This window comes from Mastigoproctus giganteus, chromosome 12 (assembly GCF_048544385.1).
Source record: "Mastigoproctus giganteus isolate SK-2022 chromosome 12, ASM4854438v1, whole genome shotgun sequence".
In the NCBI taxonomy this organism is placed as follows: domain Eukaryota; kingdom Metazoa; phylum Arthropoda; class Arachnida; order Uropygi; family Thelyphonidae; genus Mastigoproctus; species Mastigoproctus giganteus.
In genome coordinates, this window is record NC_143586.1 from 49,077,514 (window position 1) to 49,097,407 (window position 19,894).

At 32.9% G+C, this 19,894-nt stretch overlaps 1 protein-coding gene across 1 annotated transcript in view; it reads right to left on the bottom strand.

Moving 5' to 3' along the window:
• Nucleotides 1-19,894, bottom strand: part of LOC150077030 (zinc finger FYVE domain-containing protein 1-like) — a 102,057-nt gene that overhangs the window by 42,746 nt on the left and 39,417 nt on the right. The window contains exons 5-8 of the mRNA XM_090386672.1: nt 16,836-17,047; nt 9,996-10,093; nt 946-1,054; nt 2-99 (exon numbers count right to left, since the gene is read on the bottom strand). Of these exons, the coding sequence (XP_090242798.1) occupies nt 2-99; nt 946-1,054; nt 9,996-10,093; nt 16,836-17,047 (517 nt within the window). The remainder of the gene's footprint in view (nt 1; nt 100-945; nt 1,055-9,995; nt 10,094-16,835; nt 17,048-19,894) is intronic.

Consider the following 19,894-nt stretch of genomic DNA (forward strand, 5'->3'; position numbering starts at 1 on the left):
CCCTTGCCAAACATATTTCACCATACTCATAATGGATGAGTCTGCAGATTCTGCTGACTTCGGTTCAACTGTATTTCTTCTACCATCTTTTATACATATCTATTAAAAGAAAGAGAAAATGAGAAAATTAAATCTAATCATATATAACAAATCAAATATAATGACAGAGTACTTTGAAGGGATATTTATTGAAATTCAAACACAAAAGAACAGAAGTTTTAATTCTACAGGTTGGCTCAGAATCTGCACAGCAGATTCTGAGCCAACCCATAGAACCAAAATTATAATTAAAATTTAAAATTTATAATTAATTTAACATATAAATAAAAGTTAATCAAGTAGAGAAACCAAGAACTTCTAATTTTCACAAAGTTCAATTATCAATAAACTGTCCTATATCATAGGGCAAGGCTGAGTGAGGGATTGAGTCCTTTGGGAAGATAGCATTACATGAATTGAACACAAAACAAGTAAACACAACAGACTTTGCTGTGTAATGGCTCTCAAAATCAGCATTTAACACTATTGGCGAATTAATACTTAATTAGCATCCCTTACCTTGAATGGTTTGAGCATGCTCAATGCTGATGGGATTCTTCCTCTTGCTCAGAATAATCACCTGAGAGGGCATAAATTCAAATTGAGGAAAGACAGATGTAGGACAGACGTGAGGAAATTTGCCTTTAGCCAGCGGGTGGTTGGTTGGTGGAACAGACTTCCATCCCTTGTCGTGGAAGTTGATAGCCTAAATAAGTTTAAGGCTCAACTGGACAGGTATTTTGAACGAACAGAGGGGTGAAGTGGAAGTGGTTATTTTTATTTATTCATTTATTATTATTATTATTTTATTTATTTATTTTTTTTTTTTTGGCTGATGCTGCATAAGCTTGCTTTCTTGCATCAAATGCCTCTACTAATGCTAAATGCTAAATGCTTACTTCTTACCTTACAGTACAGTTTCTCATTTTCAAACTGATGCTGATATTTGCACATATTATCTGATGAGTGAGGAATGCCATCACGCTTGTGGTTCATGCTCTTTATACATCTAGCACTATACAAAAAAAAAAAAAAACAGTTATCACATTGTTCATTTATGAATTTAAATAAAAAAAATTACTGTTATTAAAGTCTACCACACTTTATTTAATAATAGCATTAATAACTGTATTAGAAATTTTCTTTATACCCATATGTGATTAAAAGGAAAAATGTTTTGCTTTATTAAATAACTGACTAACTCACTGCATAGTAAATTCATTCATACAGTGTCTAAGTAATCAAGTTGGTAAAAGTAAAATTATTACATTGAAAATATATTATATTAAAAGAATATAGTCAATTAAAATTGCAGAAAACCTCTTTTTTTAATATAACTTACCTCAATCATATTGTCATAATTTACGTGAATCCATAAGAAAGATTGAAAATAATAGTGATGGTTAGTGAGTAACTTAAGTCATCAATTATCTAATGACTTAAGTCATTGATCAAAGACACAGCCACCTAATGTCACTGAAAAATGATCAGATCCAACTATGTACATCATTGCAAGCTTCAAAATATATAAACAAGTCCAACTAATATAGCCATCATTCAATTCTGTTTGGTACAAATTGACATGCTTTTGGCTAAAAAAAAAAAAAAAAAAAAAAAAAACCTGAAAAATAGGAAGTCAATTTTTTTTCTTTTTTTTTTACTTATTGTTTTTTTTCTGTTAGCTTTATTAGAAGAAGCAGTTTTTTAACAGAACTTTAACAATGCATGTTTCTTTGTAGTCTTTTTTTTTCTAAAATTATTAAAAAATATATTAAAAATTGATAATTGATGATTCTTGCCATCTTTTGATTTCTAACGATCCAATGGTAATAGAGCCTTTTCTTCCAGTTTTTTAGGAAAGCACTTGGCATCTCACCAATGGTACAAACTTGCTTTCAAATCATGAAGCAACAATATCACTCATCATCCAAATGTTGGGTGTATTTTCATAAATCATAGGTAGAGATTTCATGTTGACATGCTTAAAACACTAGGGACTTCAACTTTTATCAGTGCACAATAGCTTTAGCTTGTGATTTCCAGTCTTGTTTGTGCAAACTAACACAGTAATTCTCTCTTTGTTAGTTTTCATGCCTGCTTTGTTGGATGCCTTTTTAATCCAGTGACTTGTTGGGGAGAAGTTTATAGTACAGCACCGTTTTGTCATAGTTGATGAGCAAATCAACTATGATAAAACAGTGATGAACAGATTTGCAGATGAACAGTTGTACAACTGTTCATCTGCAAGTTCATCATCTTGAATCACATTACACAGAAATTCAGGAAACACTTCTGCTGCTGTAATGTCACCAAATGCAGATTTGCCTACAAGACTAACCAGGAATATCCCATGATGAGGCTTCCAACTCTAAAGCCACCCTTCAGAAGCTTTAAGCGTGTCTTCATCTCCACCAAGCTTATGAAATGTAAGTGCCTGTGCTTTCAAAATTACCCCATTTATCAGTACTCCTTCACTACTCTTTTGTAGAAACTACTAATATAAACATTGGTCCACAACATTGTTTTCCCAAAGTCTAGTTTTCTTTCTTTCAAAGCCTACTTCATCTTATACGGAGTCTACGAATGGACGAATGCAATTTTTCTTCCTTTCATCAAACTGGGGATAGTTCCTTCTGGAATTCCACAATTGGGAAATATATTGCAGTTTGTTTTGCCACTCTTAATTCTTTTGATAATCTTTTTCTTCAAGTGCATAATTTTTGATTTTGGTGGCCATTACTTCAGTCTTACCAATTTACTAATTTTGCTGTCTATTTATTTCTGATGCCCTAGGATTTAGAATGTTTTGAGAAAACTAAATCAAAACCAAATTTTCTGGCCTGTCATTGTGCTGAAGTGAAGTCACATGATTTCTCCATAAATCACTTGTCAGTTCATATATATTTTTTGTTTAGTTTAGCCCTTAGCAGTTTTTGCTATCCTAAGTGCAACTTCTAATCGAAGAAAGGATGTCATGTGCTGTTGTTTACAAAAATTTCCTTTGTAACTAATGTAATGCATTTGACAAATGGTAGCCATATTTACCTCCAGAGGTAGCTGTTTGTAATTGGCATTCCACTGATATACTCTCTTATTGCATCTCTAGCTGATGGGAGAAACTAGGGGTCTACAGTAATTAGTCTCTGACGAGTCCTGTTGTTTACAAAAATTACTCTGCACAATACTGAATATATTGAAGTGGTCATACTGCCAATTTTTAGCAATTTCCCTTCTTATAAATATGGTAGTAGGATATACAGTAGATATGAGTATATACAGTATATCCAGTTTCCAATATGAAATTGCTAGTTCTGCGAACACACTACTTTTTTTCATAATTTGTTTTGGAAGATATGATCAACCACAGTATGAAGAGGATCATTATATCAAGGTTGCACTGTATTATTATACCTTTTGGGATAGGGGATATATTCCCCACCATGCCCTTGTTTAAAAATCAGAAAAATTAATAAACAGTTAAAGTCGATCATTTTTGAAGTTATCATATTATCAGTTTTATGCAAATTTGCCACATTGTTTTTATATCTTCATCACTAAACAATATACAGTATATGAAAATGTACTGTAAGCAAACTTCCCACTTTTCTGCTGATGTGAAAGAGCCCCCACAATCAAATAACACATACAGAAACAATGTGCTGGATGTTTAGCTACTAACAACAGCATGAACCCCAGGGACTCACATTCACATCTGGTGAGTATGGGCTTGGCATACCTAGGATCCTGAGCTGGATATCATCATTCTTCTCTTTCTTGGTGATTCCTTTCTACCTTTGACTCTCTCTCTCTCTCTCTCGGGGTAACTCGGGAATTTTTTTTTTGGCTGGTGCAGCATAAGGAAGCTCAGGCTTCCTTACACCATATGGCTAATAATAATAATAATAATAATGAGATGGATTTTATAAATACAGAAATAAAGATAACTGGTGAATGTCTGGTTTGAATGAAGAAGGCAAAGGCTAATTCCTCTTACCAACAATTGAGTTTTCTAGCAATACAACTTGATAACATATTATAAAACTCAAAACAACTCTCGAAATATGCATCGTTATTTTGTGTATGCCTTACACCAGTGTTTCTCAACCTGTGTGCCATGAATATGCTTCAGGAGTGCCGCGGAAAATGCAAATAAAAAAAAAAAATAATAAATCCAAGTTTTATAATAAAAATTAATTTGAATAAAAAAAATTCGTTTATTTACGCTGCACCGACCCCAGCCCCTTCCAGCGGTCAATGTGATGTCACATTTTGATTCCTAGTACTAGATCTGTTCAACTTTATTCGGCCATTCTTATCACTTGAGAGACTTTCCCAGGCACCTCGAGTTGTACAAGTGCAACTTGTAAGCAGCATAGTAAGAAATTTCCTTTGTGTTTTAAAAGTACTTTTTTGTGTTTTTATCTGTAAAACATCATATTCAGTTAATTTGTATAGAACAGGTATTTTAAATTAACTATATTAGTTTCTAGAAGTAACTAACTTTTTTTAAACAATTATTAGCAATGGATAAATATTTAGTTAAAGAAAATCAGAAGAGGCAACTTGATAACGAGCTTGGAGAAAATGACAAAAAAAAAAAAAAAAAAAAACACGACCAACCATCAAAATCAAAAAAGAAGAAAACATGTTGTTGTAAATATGATGATGATTATTTGGTGATGGGATTTTCTTATACTGGTACCCAAGATTGTCCTCAACCTTTATGTGTGATTTAAAATTGTCAAATAAATCAATTGTGCTGAGTAAATTGTAGCGTCATTTTTCTACAAAACAAGAGAATTTATCATCCAAAACTATGGAATATTTTAAGCCTGTACTAGGAAACAAGGTACAGAATTTTATAATATGGATAAAATATCTGATAAAGTGCAAGAAGCTATTTAGTAGCCGAACTGGTGGCAAAGATAAAAAGAAATCTCACCTGATTGAAGAAAGTCTGATTTTACCAGCATGTTGTTGGGTAATCATGAAAAGTATTTTGGGAGAGGAAGCTGAAAAAAAAAAATAATGACAGTACCACTTTCGAACAGCACAATTAGCAGGAGTATAAAAGGAATGTTTGATGATATTAAAGAACAAGTTGTTCAACATATTAATAATTTTGGGTGACTGTTTGCATTGCAAGTAGATAAATCTACAGATATTAGGGGGAAAATCCAATTAATAGTATTTGTCAGATTTATTGAAAATGACACAATTAATAATCTCTTTTTTTTTTGTTGTTGTTGTAAAGAACTCACTGAATGAACAACCAGCCAAGATATTTTCGAAGTAATGAATAATTATTTCCAAAAGTGTGGTATATTATGGAAGTCGCGTGTTGACATTTGTACCGACAGTGCTCCCACGATGACAGGAGCACTAAAAGGATTTGTAAACTTAGTAAAAGGCCACAATTCAAATATTATTACAACACACTGTTTTAGACACAGACAAGTTCTAGTAGCGAAGACAGTCATACCCGATTTAAAACCTGTACTTGATCAAGTGATTAAAATGGTCAATTATAGCAAAACTAGACCACAATAAATATGTATTTTTGGAAAATTATGCAAGGAACTGGAGTCTGATCATTTCTCTTTAATAATGCACCAAGGTTCAATGGCTATTGAAATGGAAATGTACTCATGCGTTATGTATGAGTTGCATGGGGAAATGCTCATATTTTTTTTCACTGGAGCAATCAGAACTTTGTGATTATTTAAGTGGTGAAATTTGGTGCTGTAAATTAGCTTTTCTAGCAGATTTATTCACGCAGCTTAATAAATTAAATATCAGTATGCAAGGCCCATAGGAAAATTTACTCACTTCTACTAACAAGTTGTTCGCCTTTAAAGAAAAGTTGAGTATAAGGAAAAAATATGTAAATGAAAAAAAATTAGAAATGTTTCCCTTGACTGCCAAAATGAATTATACTAAAATAATTAATGTAATAAGCGCAATATTAGAACTGTTAAAGCCAAAAATTGAGCATTACTTTCCATTCCTTGATACCAAAAAATATTTGTGGGTAGAGACCCATTTGCAACAAGAAACCTTCTGACGTTAGAACTTCGGAATCTGCAAGAGGAAGAAGAACTGGCTGAGATCCGTAGTGACCAGTCACTGGAAATTCACTTTAATAACACTAATATTAGCAAATTTTAAATTAAAATTGAATATCCACGAATTTCCGAAAAAGCAATTAGAATTTTATTGCCATTTTTCACTTCCTTCTTGGGCAAAACTGGGTTTTCCGAGATTAAATGAAAAAAGAGAGACTAAAGTCGGTAGAAGAGGAGCTGAGAGGAAGAGCCTATCCGTGATAAATTCTCGTATTAAAAAACTGTGCCTCCCATCAAACCCAACTGTCTCACTGATTAAAATGTTATAAATGTATATTTTTTTGTATTTATATAATTATGTTAATTTTTTACATATTTTGTTTTAAATTTCATGCAATTCATGTATGTCCAAAATTAAATCATTTAAACAAATAATAAATGTATTATTAAATATAACCAACAGAAATAACTTCCAGTTTGTGAATATATATATATAATTTTTATTTATAATATATATTTGACCCCGGGGGCTCACATCTGGTGAGCATGGGCTTGGCACACCCAGGGTCCTGAGCTGGATATCATCATTCTTCTCTTTCTTGGTGATTCCCTTCTGCTTTTGACACTCTCACTCTCACTCTCTCTCTCTCTCTCTCTCTCTCTCTCTCTCTCTCTGTCACTGTTACTCGGGAACTTTTTTTTTTCCTGGTGCAGCATAAGCTTCAGGCTTCTTTGCATCATATGGATATTAATAATAATAATAATAATAATAATATTATAAATATATATTATATACAGTGAAATTTCTCTATTACATACTTCTATTTAACAAATTTCTCTATATTACAAATTTTTTCGCAAAACATTGCACCTTGAAACGAAATTACATGTAAAATTAATCCCATATAGTGAAGCATTAGTCTCTCTATAACGAATTTTTAAAAAAATTAGTAAAAGCATTTTTGAAGATTTTCAAGCATTTACTACTGAACAGCCACTCTAATATATGGCCTCCTCCCTCCAAAATTGTGCATTAGCATCTGGAATTAATCATCCTTTTAGTGAACACTTGTGGCCATTGATGCCAGTAGGAGGGTCTTTGTTTCATTTTTGTTACAGTTATAAAACCAAATGGGTTTTCTTAAAAGTGGTCATAAACTTTACAATAAATAGGATAGATTTGTAAATTGATGTTGGATAAGGGGAGAACGAAATTCACTGTGGTAAACCTTTAGCGAACTGTGGCGGCAATACACAGAATGCTACCATAGTCGGATTTTAGTAACGCCTACTGAGTGACATTCGCTTCTCACCTCAACCGTACCATGTGACCTTCCTGTCAATCATTATATGATATGTCCATTCGCATCTAACTGGACTCCCAGTTGATGGTTTCATGAATTTTTTTTTTTTTTTTAATTTCATTCTTTTAGAACAATTTGTCATCAATCACATAGGCTATATGCTCTTGTATTTTTTTTTTCTGAAAAGTAACATACAGCATACATTAACCATAAATTTTCTTTCGTGTATATATGAATGAAAGCAGAATAAAAGAAATTCACAAAGTCGTATATTTCTTCAAAGTGATTGATAGGAAAGGTCACGTGATACCGTTGAATTGGCAAGCGAACGTCATTGAGTAGGCGGTACTAACAATTCGCTATATGGCCAGCGCAGCAAAGTTTGCAGTGTATGTATTGGCAAGAGCTGCAGTCAAGTAATTTTTCCAGTTGCGGAAACAATGTCGAAGAGAAAGTGTTTAAGTATTAATGATAAAGCAAAGATTCTTCATGATATCGACCAGGGTTTTAAGAAAAAAGATGTTGCGGAGAAATATGCCATACCTGCAAGCAGTTTATCTACAATTTTAAAAAATCGAGAATCCATTTTAAATGCAATTAAAGGAGGAGCAGACAAGAAGCGAATTAAGTTGTGTATATATGAAGATGTTGATAAAGCTATTCTAAAATGGGTACAAATGATATGTGAAAAGAATATTCCAATATCGGGTCCAATAATTAAGCAACAAGCTCTGAAATTTGCATAGTCCCTTGGACATACAGAATTTAACGTGAGCATTGGGTAGCTAGATAAATTTAAGAAGCACCACAGAATTGTGGAAAAGGTTATTTGTGGAGAAAGTGTTAAAGTAAGTGAAGAAGATTGCAACAGTTGGAGGAACAATACCTTAAAGAAGATTTTGGAAGAATATGAACCTAAGGATGTTTTTAATGCTGACGAAATGGGTTTATTCTTTAAATGTTTACCGAATAGAACCACTTGCTTTTAAGGATGATAAATGTTTTGGCAGAAAACAAAGCAAAGAAAGAATCACTGTGCTAGTTGGAGAAAATATGACAGGAAGTGAAAAATTAAGACTTTTAGTCATCGGAAAATCCAAGATGTTTTAGAGGCACAAAATCTTTGGAAGTTGACTACAAATTTAATAAAAAAGCATGGATGACAAGTGATATTTTTGAAAAATGGATATTAAAACTAGACAAGCGTATAACAAAAGAAAAAAGGAAAATCATGTTGGTAACTGATAACTGTCCGGCACATCCTGCCGGTATTTCTGCCAAACTTAAAAGTGTGAAGTTGTTGTTTTTACCACCAAACATAATGTCAAAACTCCAGCCAATGGACGAAGGCATTATTAAAAATTTTAAATTTCATTATCGAAAGAGAATAACAATGAAGATTGTCAATGCATTATCAGAAAACAGAAACTTGGAGGTTACAATTAACCTTAAAAATTGCATCTCTAAACTGGCAAAAGTTTGGACAAATGATGTCACTGAATACACTATTCAAAATTGTTTTTTGAAAGCGGGATTTGCATTGAATACAGAAGTCAAATAACAACTGGATGAACAAGATGAACTGCCCCTTTCACAACTGAAAAACTTTTGGACATTATTAGAATCGTCTGGAAACATCGAAAATGAAATAACACTGGATAGTTAGGTTTATGTAGATCAAGATCTGACTACAAAAGAACATCCAGATGAAATACTGCTGAACAGTGTAGATGCAACCATGGTCACGAAGAAATTAACAATGACGCTGAAGACTCATCAGAACAACCCATAGAAAAGCCAACTCGCGAAGAAATGATTCACGCTTTTAAAACAGTTCATATGGGTCTACAGTTTTGTGAAAATGTTCCTGATAATGTTTTTAATGCTCTGAACAAATGTGAGGTTTTCTTTGAGAATCAGACATTCTTTAATTGTACTGTGCAAACGAAAATTACAGATTTTTTTTTAAATTTGTGATACTGGTGAAAATTGTGTAAACGTAATTTAAGTAAGTGTTTTTGAAATAAAATACATTAAAAATAAATGAAGATTCATTTTAATTTTCTAATAGATAGCAACTTTTAATAAAAAAGATATTCTCTGTATAACGAATTTTTTCACTGGATTTATCGAATTCGTTATAGGAAAGTTCGACTGTGTATATATATATATAACATATATGAGTATAATAGTGATTGTAGTGTGCCGCAAAATTTTAGTGTCTTTAAAAGTGTGCTACAACAACGAAAAGGTTGAGGAACACTGTCTTACACAAAATAACAATGCATATTTTCTTACAAACAATAATAAAATATTTCCTATCTGTACACTGCATGTATTCATTTTTTTTCTGTGTAAAATTAATGCTTAAGAAATTTATTTTCAGTTACTGTTACCAGAAAATAACTAAGTTTGATATTCCATTATAAAATGTATGCCTTACATACAAAATAATGGTGCATATTTTCTTACGGGCAATAATCAAACATCTTTTACCTTAGGCTGTAAATAATCTTCTGTTTAAAGCTAATGCCTAATATTTTTATTTTCAATTACTGTTATCAGAAAATGTCTATACTTTTCATACTTGCATGACATGCACTGTGCTGGACAACTGAAAAACATCACAGGGAATGTGTTTGGAACTGTCTTTTCAATATCTCCACTGAATTTATCATTCAATACCTATAAACAAAAAATAATAATAAAAAAACTTAATCAAAGTTATAGCTTCATCAATATGTGATGGCAGGAATCCAGCCAAGTAACAAAGAAGTTCAATTTTATATTATTGTTTTATACTACTTTTTTTTCACTTTATTCTCTTTATAATAAGTATATTACAAAAACTGTTAATAATCAAAAATGCAATTTCAAAATGAATGTAGCTTGTTTATTTATTCCTTTTTCTGATGTTCTACTTAAGTTTCACTGAGCATAATAAAATTCTATTGATGTTTAAAACTAATCCTCAGTAAATTGCTAATGGCACTTAAGAAATTTTATTAGCACTCCATATTAATGATGTTTAAAGATGTTTTAACTGTATTAAAAATCTCGCAAAAATAACAGTATTAGCTGCAAAGCTTACAGAACCAAATTCAAATATAACATTAAATAAAAATGTCAGCATTTTCCTGACTGTTTACTGGTTCATAAATATGAATAAATATATAATTCACATTATGTGCAATAATTAAATTTTAGGAAAAAAAAAAATTTTAATTCATTTGGAAATTTTAAAATATTTCAGGCAATGCCATTTATGTTTATTCTTGGGGAGTGGCAATAATTTATCAGTACTAATCTATTTTACTATAAGTAAAATAGTAACCCCTGGCAACCTGCCATGATGGGAACAAAGATTTATTTATGTAATAATAAAACTCAATTTAAACACCTCATCCACTCCAATGAATCCTAAATCATCCATATGGAAATACACAAAATTTTTAATTTTCAATTTATACTTCAGGAAAACTATATAAGTCCAGAACAATTTACATTTTAGTGTTTCCAGGAGAAATTAGTTGACATTTTCAGATCTTATGTTTAGAGTGATGTGCAAAATCCTTAAATGTTTACTCTGTATGCTAATTAGTAGACTGCAGGTAGTTTTCACTGTCTCAGGGCACAGTTTGTTATTGCCAGTGCAGCTTTGGGACACCTGCAATTTTTGAAGCTTTTACCCCAACAAGCTTTTTCAATGTTTTGCTTTATATAAAGGTCTTTTCACAGATTTGCAATTCTGGCCACTTCTTTTTCTCAAGTCAAATAATTGTCTTCAGAGCTACCCATTCAGTGTACGAGGTGCAGAAACAAAAATTTTCATATTTTTTGGAGTTGTAAATGAATGCACAAATAACTGGAAATAATAAGTCGTAATATATATATAAATGCTTCTATTAATAAAGTCTCTGAGAACAAACCCCTTTTATAATGAAATCTGTCCTGGAGACTTTTGTTTAGCAAACAAGAAAAAAGAAATAAAAACATTAACAAGATGGTTGGAAAAAAAATATGAACATAAAATATAGTAGAATTCTTGGAAACATTTGTGGGAATATTATTTACATTTATCACCAACTAATTGCTGAGGAGATCAGCAGTCTCTTTCTACCACATTTTATGACCGTCTTGCACAAATTACACTGTAGACCCAATATAACGTGGAACTGCCTATAACACAGTCATGGTAAGACCCCAATTCCATCACCCCCCCTCCCTCTTTTTCATATGCTTAAAATTTTATTGATTTGTGATTTGTTCCAGTGCATTTACTGGTGTGGCAAACATTTATTGCTGCTGATTTTTTTACAGGCCTCATGGAACAATTAACACAATTGCTATCTGTAAACACAACATCCTACGAATAAAATTGTTAATACCAATTTTAATTTCTTTTGTGTTTCAGTCATCATATAATGCTTTGTTTGTCTTTGTATTATACAAATACAACTTGGGCTGGAGGCACCTGTGACTAATTTACAAAGATGGTCAAATGATATTTCTCTCGCTTTTTTTTTTTTTTTTGTCTTTATTTTACTTTATTGATTGAACTATGGCTTTAGAAGGTAAGTTCTGTGATACAAATAAACTTAAAGCTATCCTGGAAAGATACAACAGCAGTAAAATTTACATATGGTGTTTGGAAATTGGACATAAGCTTACTTATGTAACGTTAGTGTGTGTTTTCAAATTTTTGTTTTGTTTTCTTTCCTTTTTAATAAAAAAATTAATGTCCATAGAAAGTTCTCAAAAGAAAAAAAGAAAAGCATGGTCTGTTCAAGAAAAGCTAGCTGCAATGGATTTACTAAAATAGATTTAAACACCTCATCCACTCCAATGGATGCTAAATCATCCATAAGGAAATACACAAAATTTTAAATTTTCAGTTTATACTTCATGAAAACTATATAAGGCCAGAACAATTTATATTTTAGGATTTTCAGGAGAAATTAGTTGACATTTTCAGATCTTATGTTTAGAGTGATGTGCAAAATCCTTAAATATTTACTCTGAATGCTAATTAGTAGACTGCAGGTAGTTTTCACTGTCTCAGGGCACAGTTTGTTTTTGCCAATGCAGCTTTGGGATACCTGCAATTTTTGAAGCTTCTATCCCGACAAGCTTTTTCAATGTTTTGCTTTATATAAAGGTCTCTTCACAGGTTGACACTAGGTATTGGAAAATCCACTCTAAGGGGATGGATAAAAGATGAAGCTAACCTATAACAAGCAACAAGTGACTTTGATGCTAGTGGAGGTCTTCAGCAAAAGCGGCTTAAAACATCAAGCAACAGCCCATTGGATACGGCTATTTTCACATGGTTCATGCAAGAATGTGCAGAAGGAACCTATATCTGGTGAAATTCTCAGGGGTCAAGCTGAAAATCTGAAGAAAAACTTAAAACAACCAGTGCGGAGTATGAGAAAGGATTCAAAGCAAGCAAGGGCTGGCTTAGCTGATGGAAAAAGAAGAATGGAATTCGCCAGGTTGCAATTTCGGGTGAAATTTGATCTGCAGACACCAAGGCTCGTGATGATTATCCATCACAATTAAACGTTATAATACATGAAGGCAACCCAGAACAAATTTACAATTGTGACAAAACAGGACTTTGTTATTGCATGCTTCCTGATAGACACTAGCTTGTAAATCTGATGAACAAAAGGCACAGGGCTTTAAAGTGATGAAGGATAGAGTGATGTTGTTTTGTGCCAATAAAACCAGCACACATACAAAGTCAAACCACTTTGCATATGAAAATTAAGGGTGCCAAGGTGTTTCTACCACAAAAACATGTAGTTGTTTTCATATTGCCACAGTAAGAACGCCAGGATTAGAATTAGCATTAGTAGAGGCATTTGATGCAAGAAAGCAAGCTTATGCAGCATCAGCCAAAAAAAAAAAAAAAAAACCCCACTTCCACTTCACCCCTCTGTTCGTTCAAAATACCTGTCCAGCTGAGCCTTAAACTTATTTAGGCTGTCAACCTCCACCACAAGGGATGGAAGTCTGTTCCACCAACCAACCACCCGCTGGCTAAAGGCAAATTTCCGCACGTCTATCCTACATCTGTCTTTCCTCAATTTGAATTTATGCCCTCTCAGGTGATTTTTCTGAGCTAGAGGAAGAATCCCATCAGCATTGAGCATGCTTAAACCATTCAAGGCTTTATACACCTCTATCAGATCACCTCGCTGGTGCCTAGTCTCCAGACACTGTAATGTGCAAAACTTAAGCCTTTCTTCGTAAGAGCACCCCTTTGTTCCATTCACTAATCTTGTTGCCCTTCTCTGTACTCGTTCCAGCAGCTCTACATCCTTCTTGAAATGAGGCCTCCAGACCTGTATACAGTACTCTAGGTGTGGCCTGACCATCGCCTTATACAATGGAATAATCACCTCCTTATCCCTGCTGGAAAAATTCCTGTATATCATTGACAATACTCCATGAGCTACTCTTGCAGCCCGTCTGCACTGCTCAGAGAACTTCATATCTGCCTGCACAACCACCCCCAAGTCCCTTTCATTCTCTACCACTGTCAGTGTAGTACCACAGAGTTGATACGTTGCTATGGGGTTGCTGTTTCCCATGTGTAGTACTTTACATTTGTCAATGTTAAACTTCATTTGCCGCCTCTCAGCCCATCTGCTCAACCTTTCCAGATCCTGTTGCAGCAGCAGTGTCGGTAGTGTCCTTGACAACCCTGCCAACCTTTGTATCGTCTGCAAACTTGGACATTAAGCCCGATATACCATCATCAATATCATTTATAAATACAGAAAACAATAATGGACCCAACACTGAGCCCTGAGGGACTCCACTAATAACATCAGTCCACAATGAGCAGTGTCCATTGATTACCACTCTCTGTCTTCTCCCCCTCAACCACCCCTTTATCCATAGCAGCAATTTGCCTCCAATGTCACACTGCTCCAATTTGTGTAGCAGTCTTCCATGTGCAACAGTATCAAAAGCCTTTCTAAGATCCAAGTATATAATATCAAAGTTATTCCCTGCATCCAGTTCTTTTGTGACTGCATCATAGTATCCAATCAAGTTGGTCAGGCAAGACTTCCCCTTAACAAAACCATGCTGTGTCTGAGCTATAACTGAAGTCTTGTCTAAATGATCCTGCAGTGCTTCTTTAACCAGTGCCTCCGTTAATTTTCCTGGAACAGAAGTTAAGCTCACAGGTCTATAATTACTTGTGTCAGCCTTTTATCCTCCTTTGTGAATTGGGGTCACATTTGCACATTTCCAGTCTATGGGTACCTCCCCTGAGTCCAAGGAAGCTCTCATAATTATGGCTAAGGGTTTGCTTACTTCCTTTGCTGCCTCCTTTAATATAACTGGATAGATCCCATCCACCCCGGGTGCCTTTCTTGTGTTTATCTTCAACAGTTTCTCCTCCACTTTACTCCCGGTTATTTCAAGATTCTGTAGCTTACTGCTAGAGTTGAATACACCTCTGGCATTCCCCTCGCTGAATAACTCCTCATGTGTGAATGTCGATGCAAAATATTCATTTAGTTTGTTAGCTACCTGAGCAGGATCATCAACAGTTGACCCATCAATATCAAGTGGACCAATCTGATTCATCCCCTTCCTTCTAGAGTTTACATAAGTAAAGAACTCTTTGCTGTTTTTCTTTGCATCCCTTGCCAAGGATTTCTCGTAATCTGCCTTCGCCTGCCTAACCTCCTTTGTAACTTGATTGCATATCAACTTGTATCTATCATAGGCTTCTGTGTCGTGTTAATTTGTATGTATCCCATGCATTTTTCTTCTCTACCATATGCCTCATTAGTTCATCTGACATCCATTTTGGCCTAAACCTTGAACAATATTTCTTAGTTGGTATGTAAAGCCTAGTAGCTTCCAAGATAAGTTCTTTGAATGCTTCCCATTTTGAATTTGCTGTTGGTAACATCATCAGTTGGTCCCACTGTACAGAATTTAAATACTGTCTCAGTCCATCGTAGTCGCCTTTACGGAAGCAATAACCCTTCCCTTTACCCCTAACGGTAGTTACCTCTTTGAGTAAATCCCACTTCAGCACACTGTGATCACTGCCACCTAGTGGTTCATTTATCTGCAGATTCTTAATGCATGAAGAATCACTGCTGATAATCAAATCAAGAGTATTACTCCCTCTAGTTGCCTCCCGAACATGCTGATGTAGAAAACAATCATCCAATAAATCCACAAAAGCCCTGCTAGTGTGTGAGTAACCAGCCCCCAAAATTCCAGTCAATATCTGGGAAATTAAAATCCCCCATTATAAGACTCTGATTTACTGGCCCACTCTATTTCCCTGTACAGTTTCTTATTATACTCATCAGAGTCATTAGGCCTATAGCACACTCCTACTTTCAATTTTGATCTCCCAATGCTTATGTGACACCAAACTGACTCGACACTGCACTGTCCAGCGATGTCGACTGGCTTCACTTCCTTGGATTTTATGTGTTTCTTAACTAATAGCATAACCCCTCCTCCCTTCCTATCCTGTCTATCCTTTCTGTAGACGTTGTACTCCCCAAATTCCAGTTCTGCATTCCTTATATCTGTGTGACACCACATCTCTGATATCCCAACAATATCTGCCTTTGATGTTTTGAGCAATACCTCAAATTCATCAAATTTATTTACTAAACTCCTAGCATTGGTGTAAACGCAAGTATACATGCACCTGTTTCTATTCTTAGCTACCCTAACACAACCCATGTGTTTACTTGTACCGCAATGACTCCCAGCTGTCTCTGAAGTATCCTGCATCTTGTTTTTCAGGCTTCTGCTCATTCCTATAGAAGCAGTGCAAGAATCTCTTTCACCTCTGCCAGTGGCTACTGTTAATCTATTAGTATTTGTCTCCCCCCAAGCTAGCAGTTTTCCGACCCACCTAACACTGCCTCGATAGCATCAGCAAATATTCTTGCACCCTTTCTATTTAAGTGTATCCCATCCCTGTAGAAGCAGTCTCTCCTGTTAACAAGTACAATCCAGGCTGAAAAAAATTCTACCCCTTGAGCTTTGAACAATCTTTCCAGGGACGAATTGATCGACAAGGCTCTCATCATATACTCCCTCCTATTGCATAACTTATCTGCATATTAACATTGAAAAACCTGGAACATTAACAATGACTAAATAGAAAAATGTAAATTACCAATATCGTATTAAAAATAGATAGGGAAATAGAAAAAATTATAATTAATGAAGAAATCTTAAATAAGTTAATTCTGTTTTCATCAATGGAATGATAATGGTATGAAAACAATTGAGAAATAAAAATAATCAAATTGATTAGTACTTGAGTAAATATTTTTAGCAAAGGCAATAAAATGAAAACATAGGTAAAATACACACAAAAAAAATAAGAACATTACAAAATGTTAAAAAAAAAAAAAATACCAACTTTCAGGGCATGATAAATAACACCGGGCCTCCTGGAAGATCTGACTGTAGAATTCTGAAGATGTTTTCTAATTGCTGCCTTCAATGATTCAAATGATGTATGAGATCCAAAATTTCTTGTTCCCACATATTCAAGAGCACTGTAAGCATCAATTTTAAGTTCCAATTCCTGAAATCTTGCTCTTATTTGGTCTAATGGAGTTTTTCCATTTTCTTCAAAAATAAAAAAAAATTTACACCACTGTGTAATTTTGGAATTAATTTCATTAAAATCATCAACTTTAAATTTTGTTACCTTTACTCTTCAAAATAGTTTTTTTTTTTTTTTTTTTACAATGTTCAAAATCATGAATGACTGTTATGAATTATTTAATTTGAGACAAAAAAAACAATAACAGAAATAAAAATGTTCAAGTTTATGGAATTTCAAAATATCAAAGTACCGAATTTTACAAAACAAAAAGTGGAACAATAACTATGGTGGTGGGAGTGGAAGCTACAAATATTTACAGAAATATCCAAAAAAATTATGATGCTGAATTCATAGCTGATACCAAAATAAATGATCCTTCAATATATACAAATTTGTATATATATTATTTTTTACTTGTATATGGATATATGCAAACAGTAAGTATCATTTATTTATTTTAATAAATAAATGATACTCTTTTGACTCTGCAAAAGTCATTATATATAGTATTGTATAATTCTGAAAAAATTTTTAATTGTAGAGCATGCCAACTCATGGTTATTTGACTTAATTTACGTTCACCAAAATTTAAAAACACAGAATTAAATAATATATTCAGATTACTTACAAAAAAAGAATAAATCAAATCATCATAAAAACCACTTATGAGTAATCTATAATGAAAAGTCTTCCACAATGAACAGTACTTAATGGGCATCGAGCTATGAAAATTAAAAGTGAGGAATTCTATGGTTAAAAATGATTGAAATTATGTGTAAGCATGCAAAAAGCTTTGCTGTAACAAATGTTTTATCCTTCATATGTAACTCATTTCTCTGTAAAGTAAAATGGATATCATATAATAAAAGACTTTAATCATATCTTTAAACAAAAGACTTTTTTTTTTTTTGTGAGTGACATCTATCAAGAAATGAACTATTCAAACATTTTCTGGGCATTTTTTTACGTTATATAAAGTGCTGGAATCATTTATTTCTTGATATAAAAAAAAGACTTGCACATTTTTTTTTTTTTTTTTTTTTGCTATTGATGATTGTATATTACCACTTTTTTTTTTTTTTTGAAACTCAAGTTAAATTCAGTGCTGTTTTGCATATTTCATATTTCAATGTCAAGAAGTGTCACTCAACTTGTTGACCATTTCTTCCACTGAAACAAATTGAATTCACTACCCAAAAGTGAAAAATCCATCTTAAAATTCATGTAGCACAGGTAGTTATAAATACTTTTATCACTTACTTTTTTTTTTCTAGTCAGTATAACAATTTACTCCATAAATCTGAGCTATTACAACAGCAGTAGTTTTTAGTTTTCTTCTTTAATTTCATAATTTAAGTGGTTGAGAATACTAATTTTCATTCCCCCACCTTTAGAAGCTTACAATGCTGCAGGACATGACAAAAAATTGTCGTGTTCACAGTTATTCGGTTCTTGTAATCACTTCTTTCCTGAAACAATAAATTTCTCTATTCTTGTTTATTATTTGGAGTTCAACCACTCATCTGAGTTGCACCATCAAAAATTAATGTTGGTGTGACTTGTTTAAAAAACATTCACATACAAGATACCACATCAGAGGTTGCTGCTAACATGGGAGAATAATATGAACAATGGAGGAAAGTAATGATTGTAAACAGATTTTCTGAAATTCCTATGCCTTATTTAACATTTATGCACCTTTTAACTATTACTTGATTATAACAAAAATCCATTATAACAAGTATTTTGGGGATTTTTTCAATCCCCAAAAACTATTGTGATAATAGGCTGTACTTTTATCAGGACAGCAAGTTTTTGTTTTGTGGTTTTTAAGCATAGTGATAAAAAATCTACATCCAACCCAAGAATAAAACTCACTTCATAAATTCTAACTTTTTAAAAAATAAATCTATTGAAATAAAATATAAATTAAAGTAAAATAAATTTAAAACAAGGAAACAAACCTGCTAGAACCACTGAAAATATTTTTTAATTTTTTAGTGTCATTCTCAAATTTGGTAACCAGAGCCTGCCAAGAAGTGAATAAAAGAGGGCTAAGTCAAACTATATGTATGATACAGTGGAAAGATTAGAAGTTACTGTTCAGATATTCTAAAAATGAGGTTTGTTTAATTTTTTTTTAAGATCTAAATTAATGAGGATGACTTTAAGATTATCTACTTATAATCTGGTCAGAATGATGCTATTGTCATAGCTCCTATGTTTCCCTAACTTACTTTTGAATTTTTTTCATGTTTAGTCCTATGGAGATAACCGAGCAAAAGTAGACTGTACAGATAACAAGCAATCAAAATATTAATGAAAGGCAATTTTTTAATGAAACAATTCTTGCATTACAAACAAGAATAAAATGATTTTGAGTCTTTGTACAAAATCCCAGTTAAGTTACAATATTTGTCATTGTTTTTACAACATTTATATGAAGTTAAATATGCTGGATAGTACAGTCAATATCAAAGTAAGGTCCTCAGAATTCTAGTTTTTCTATAGGATGTAGAAATCTTACAGCAAAAATTTTGGAAAATACAATAAAATGGCATGAATAAATACACAAATTGATTAAGTTAGTTTATTACATTTGTAATGAACTAATTTAATTGATTTGTGTATTTATTTTTCATAGCTTGAGACTATGAACCCTCAAGATACAATAAACTTAACATATGTATAAGTAAGATTATAAGTAGCAATATACTTCTCTACTTGGGGAGTGTTACTTATTTGAAGTGCAAGGGTATACAACTAGAAGAGAATTTCACAATATTAGATGTATTGTAATAATACAATCTTTGCAACTTAGCTACATACAGAAGTGATGCTTTTGTACTTATTTATATGAATATTAG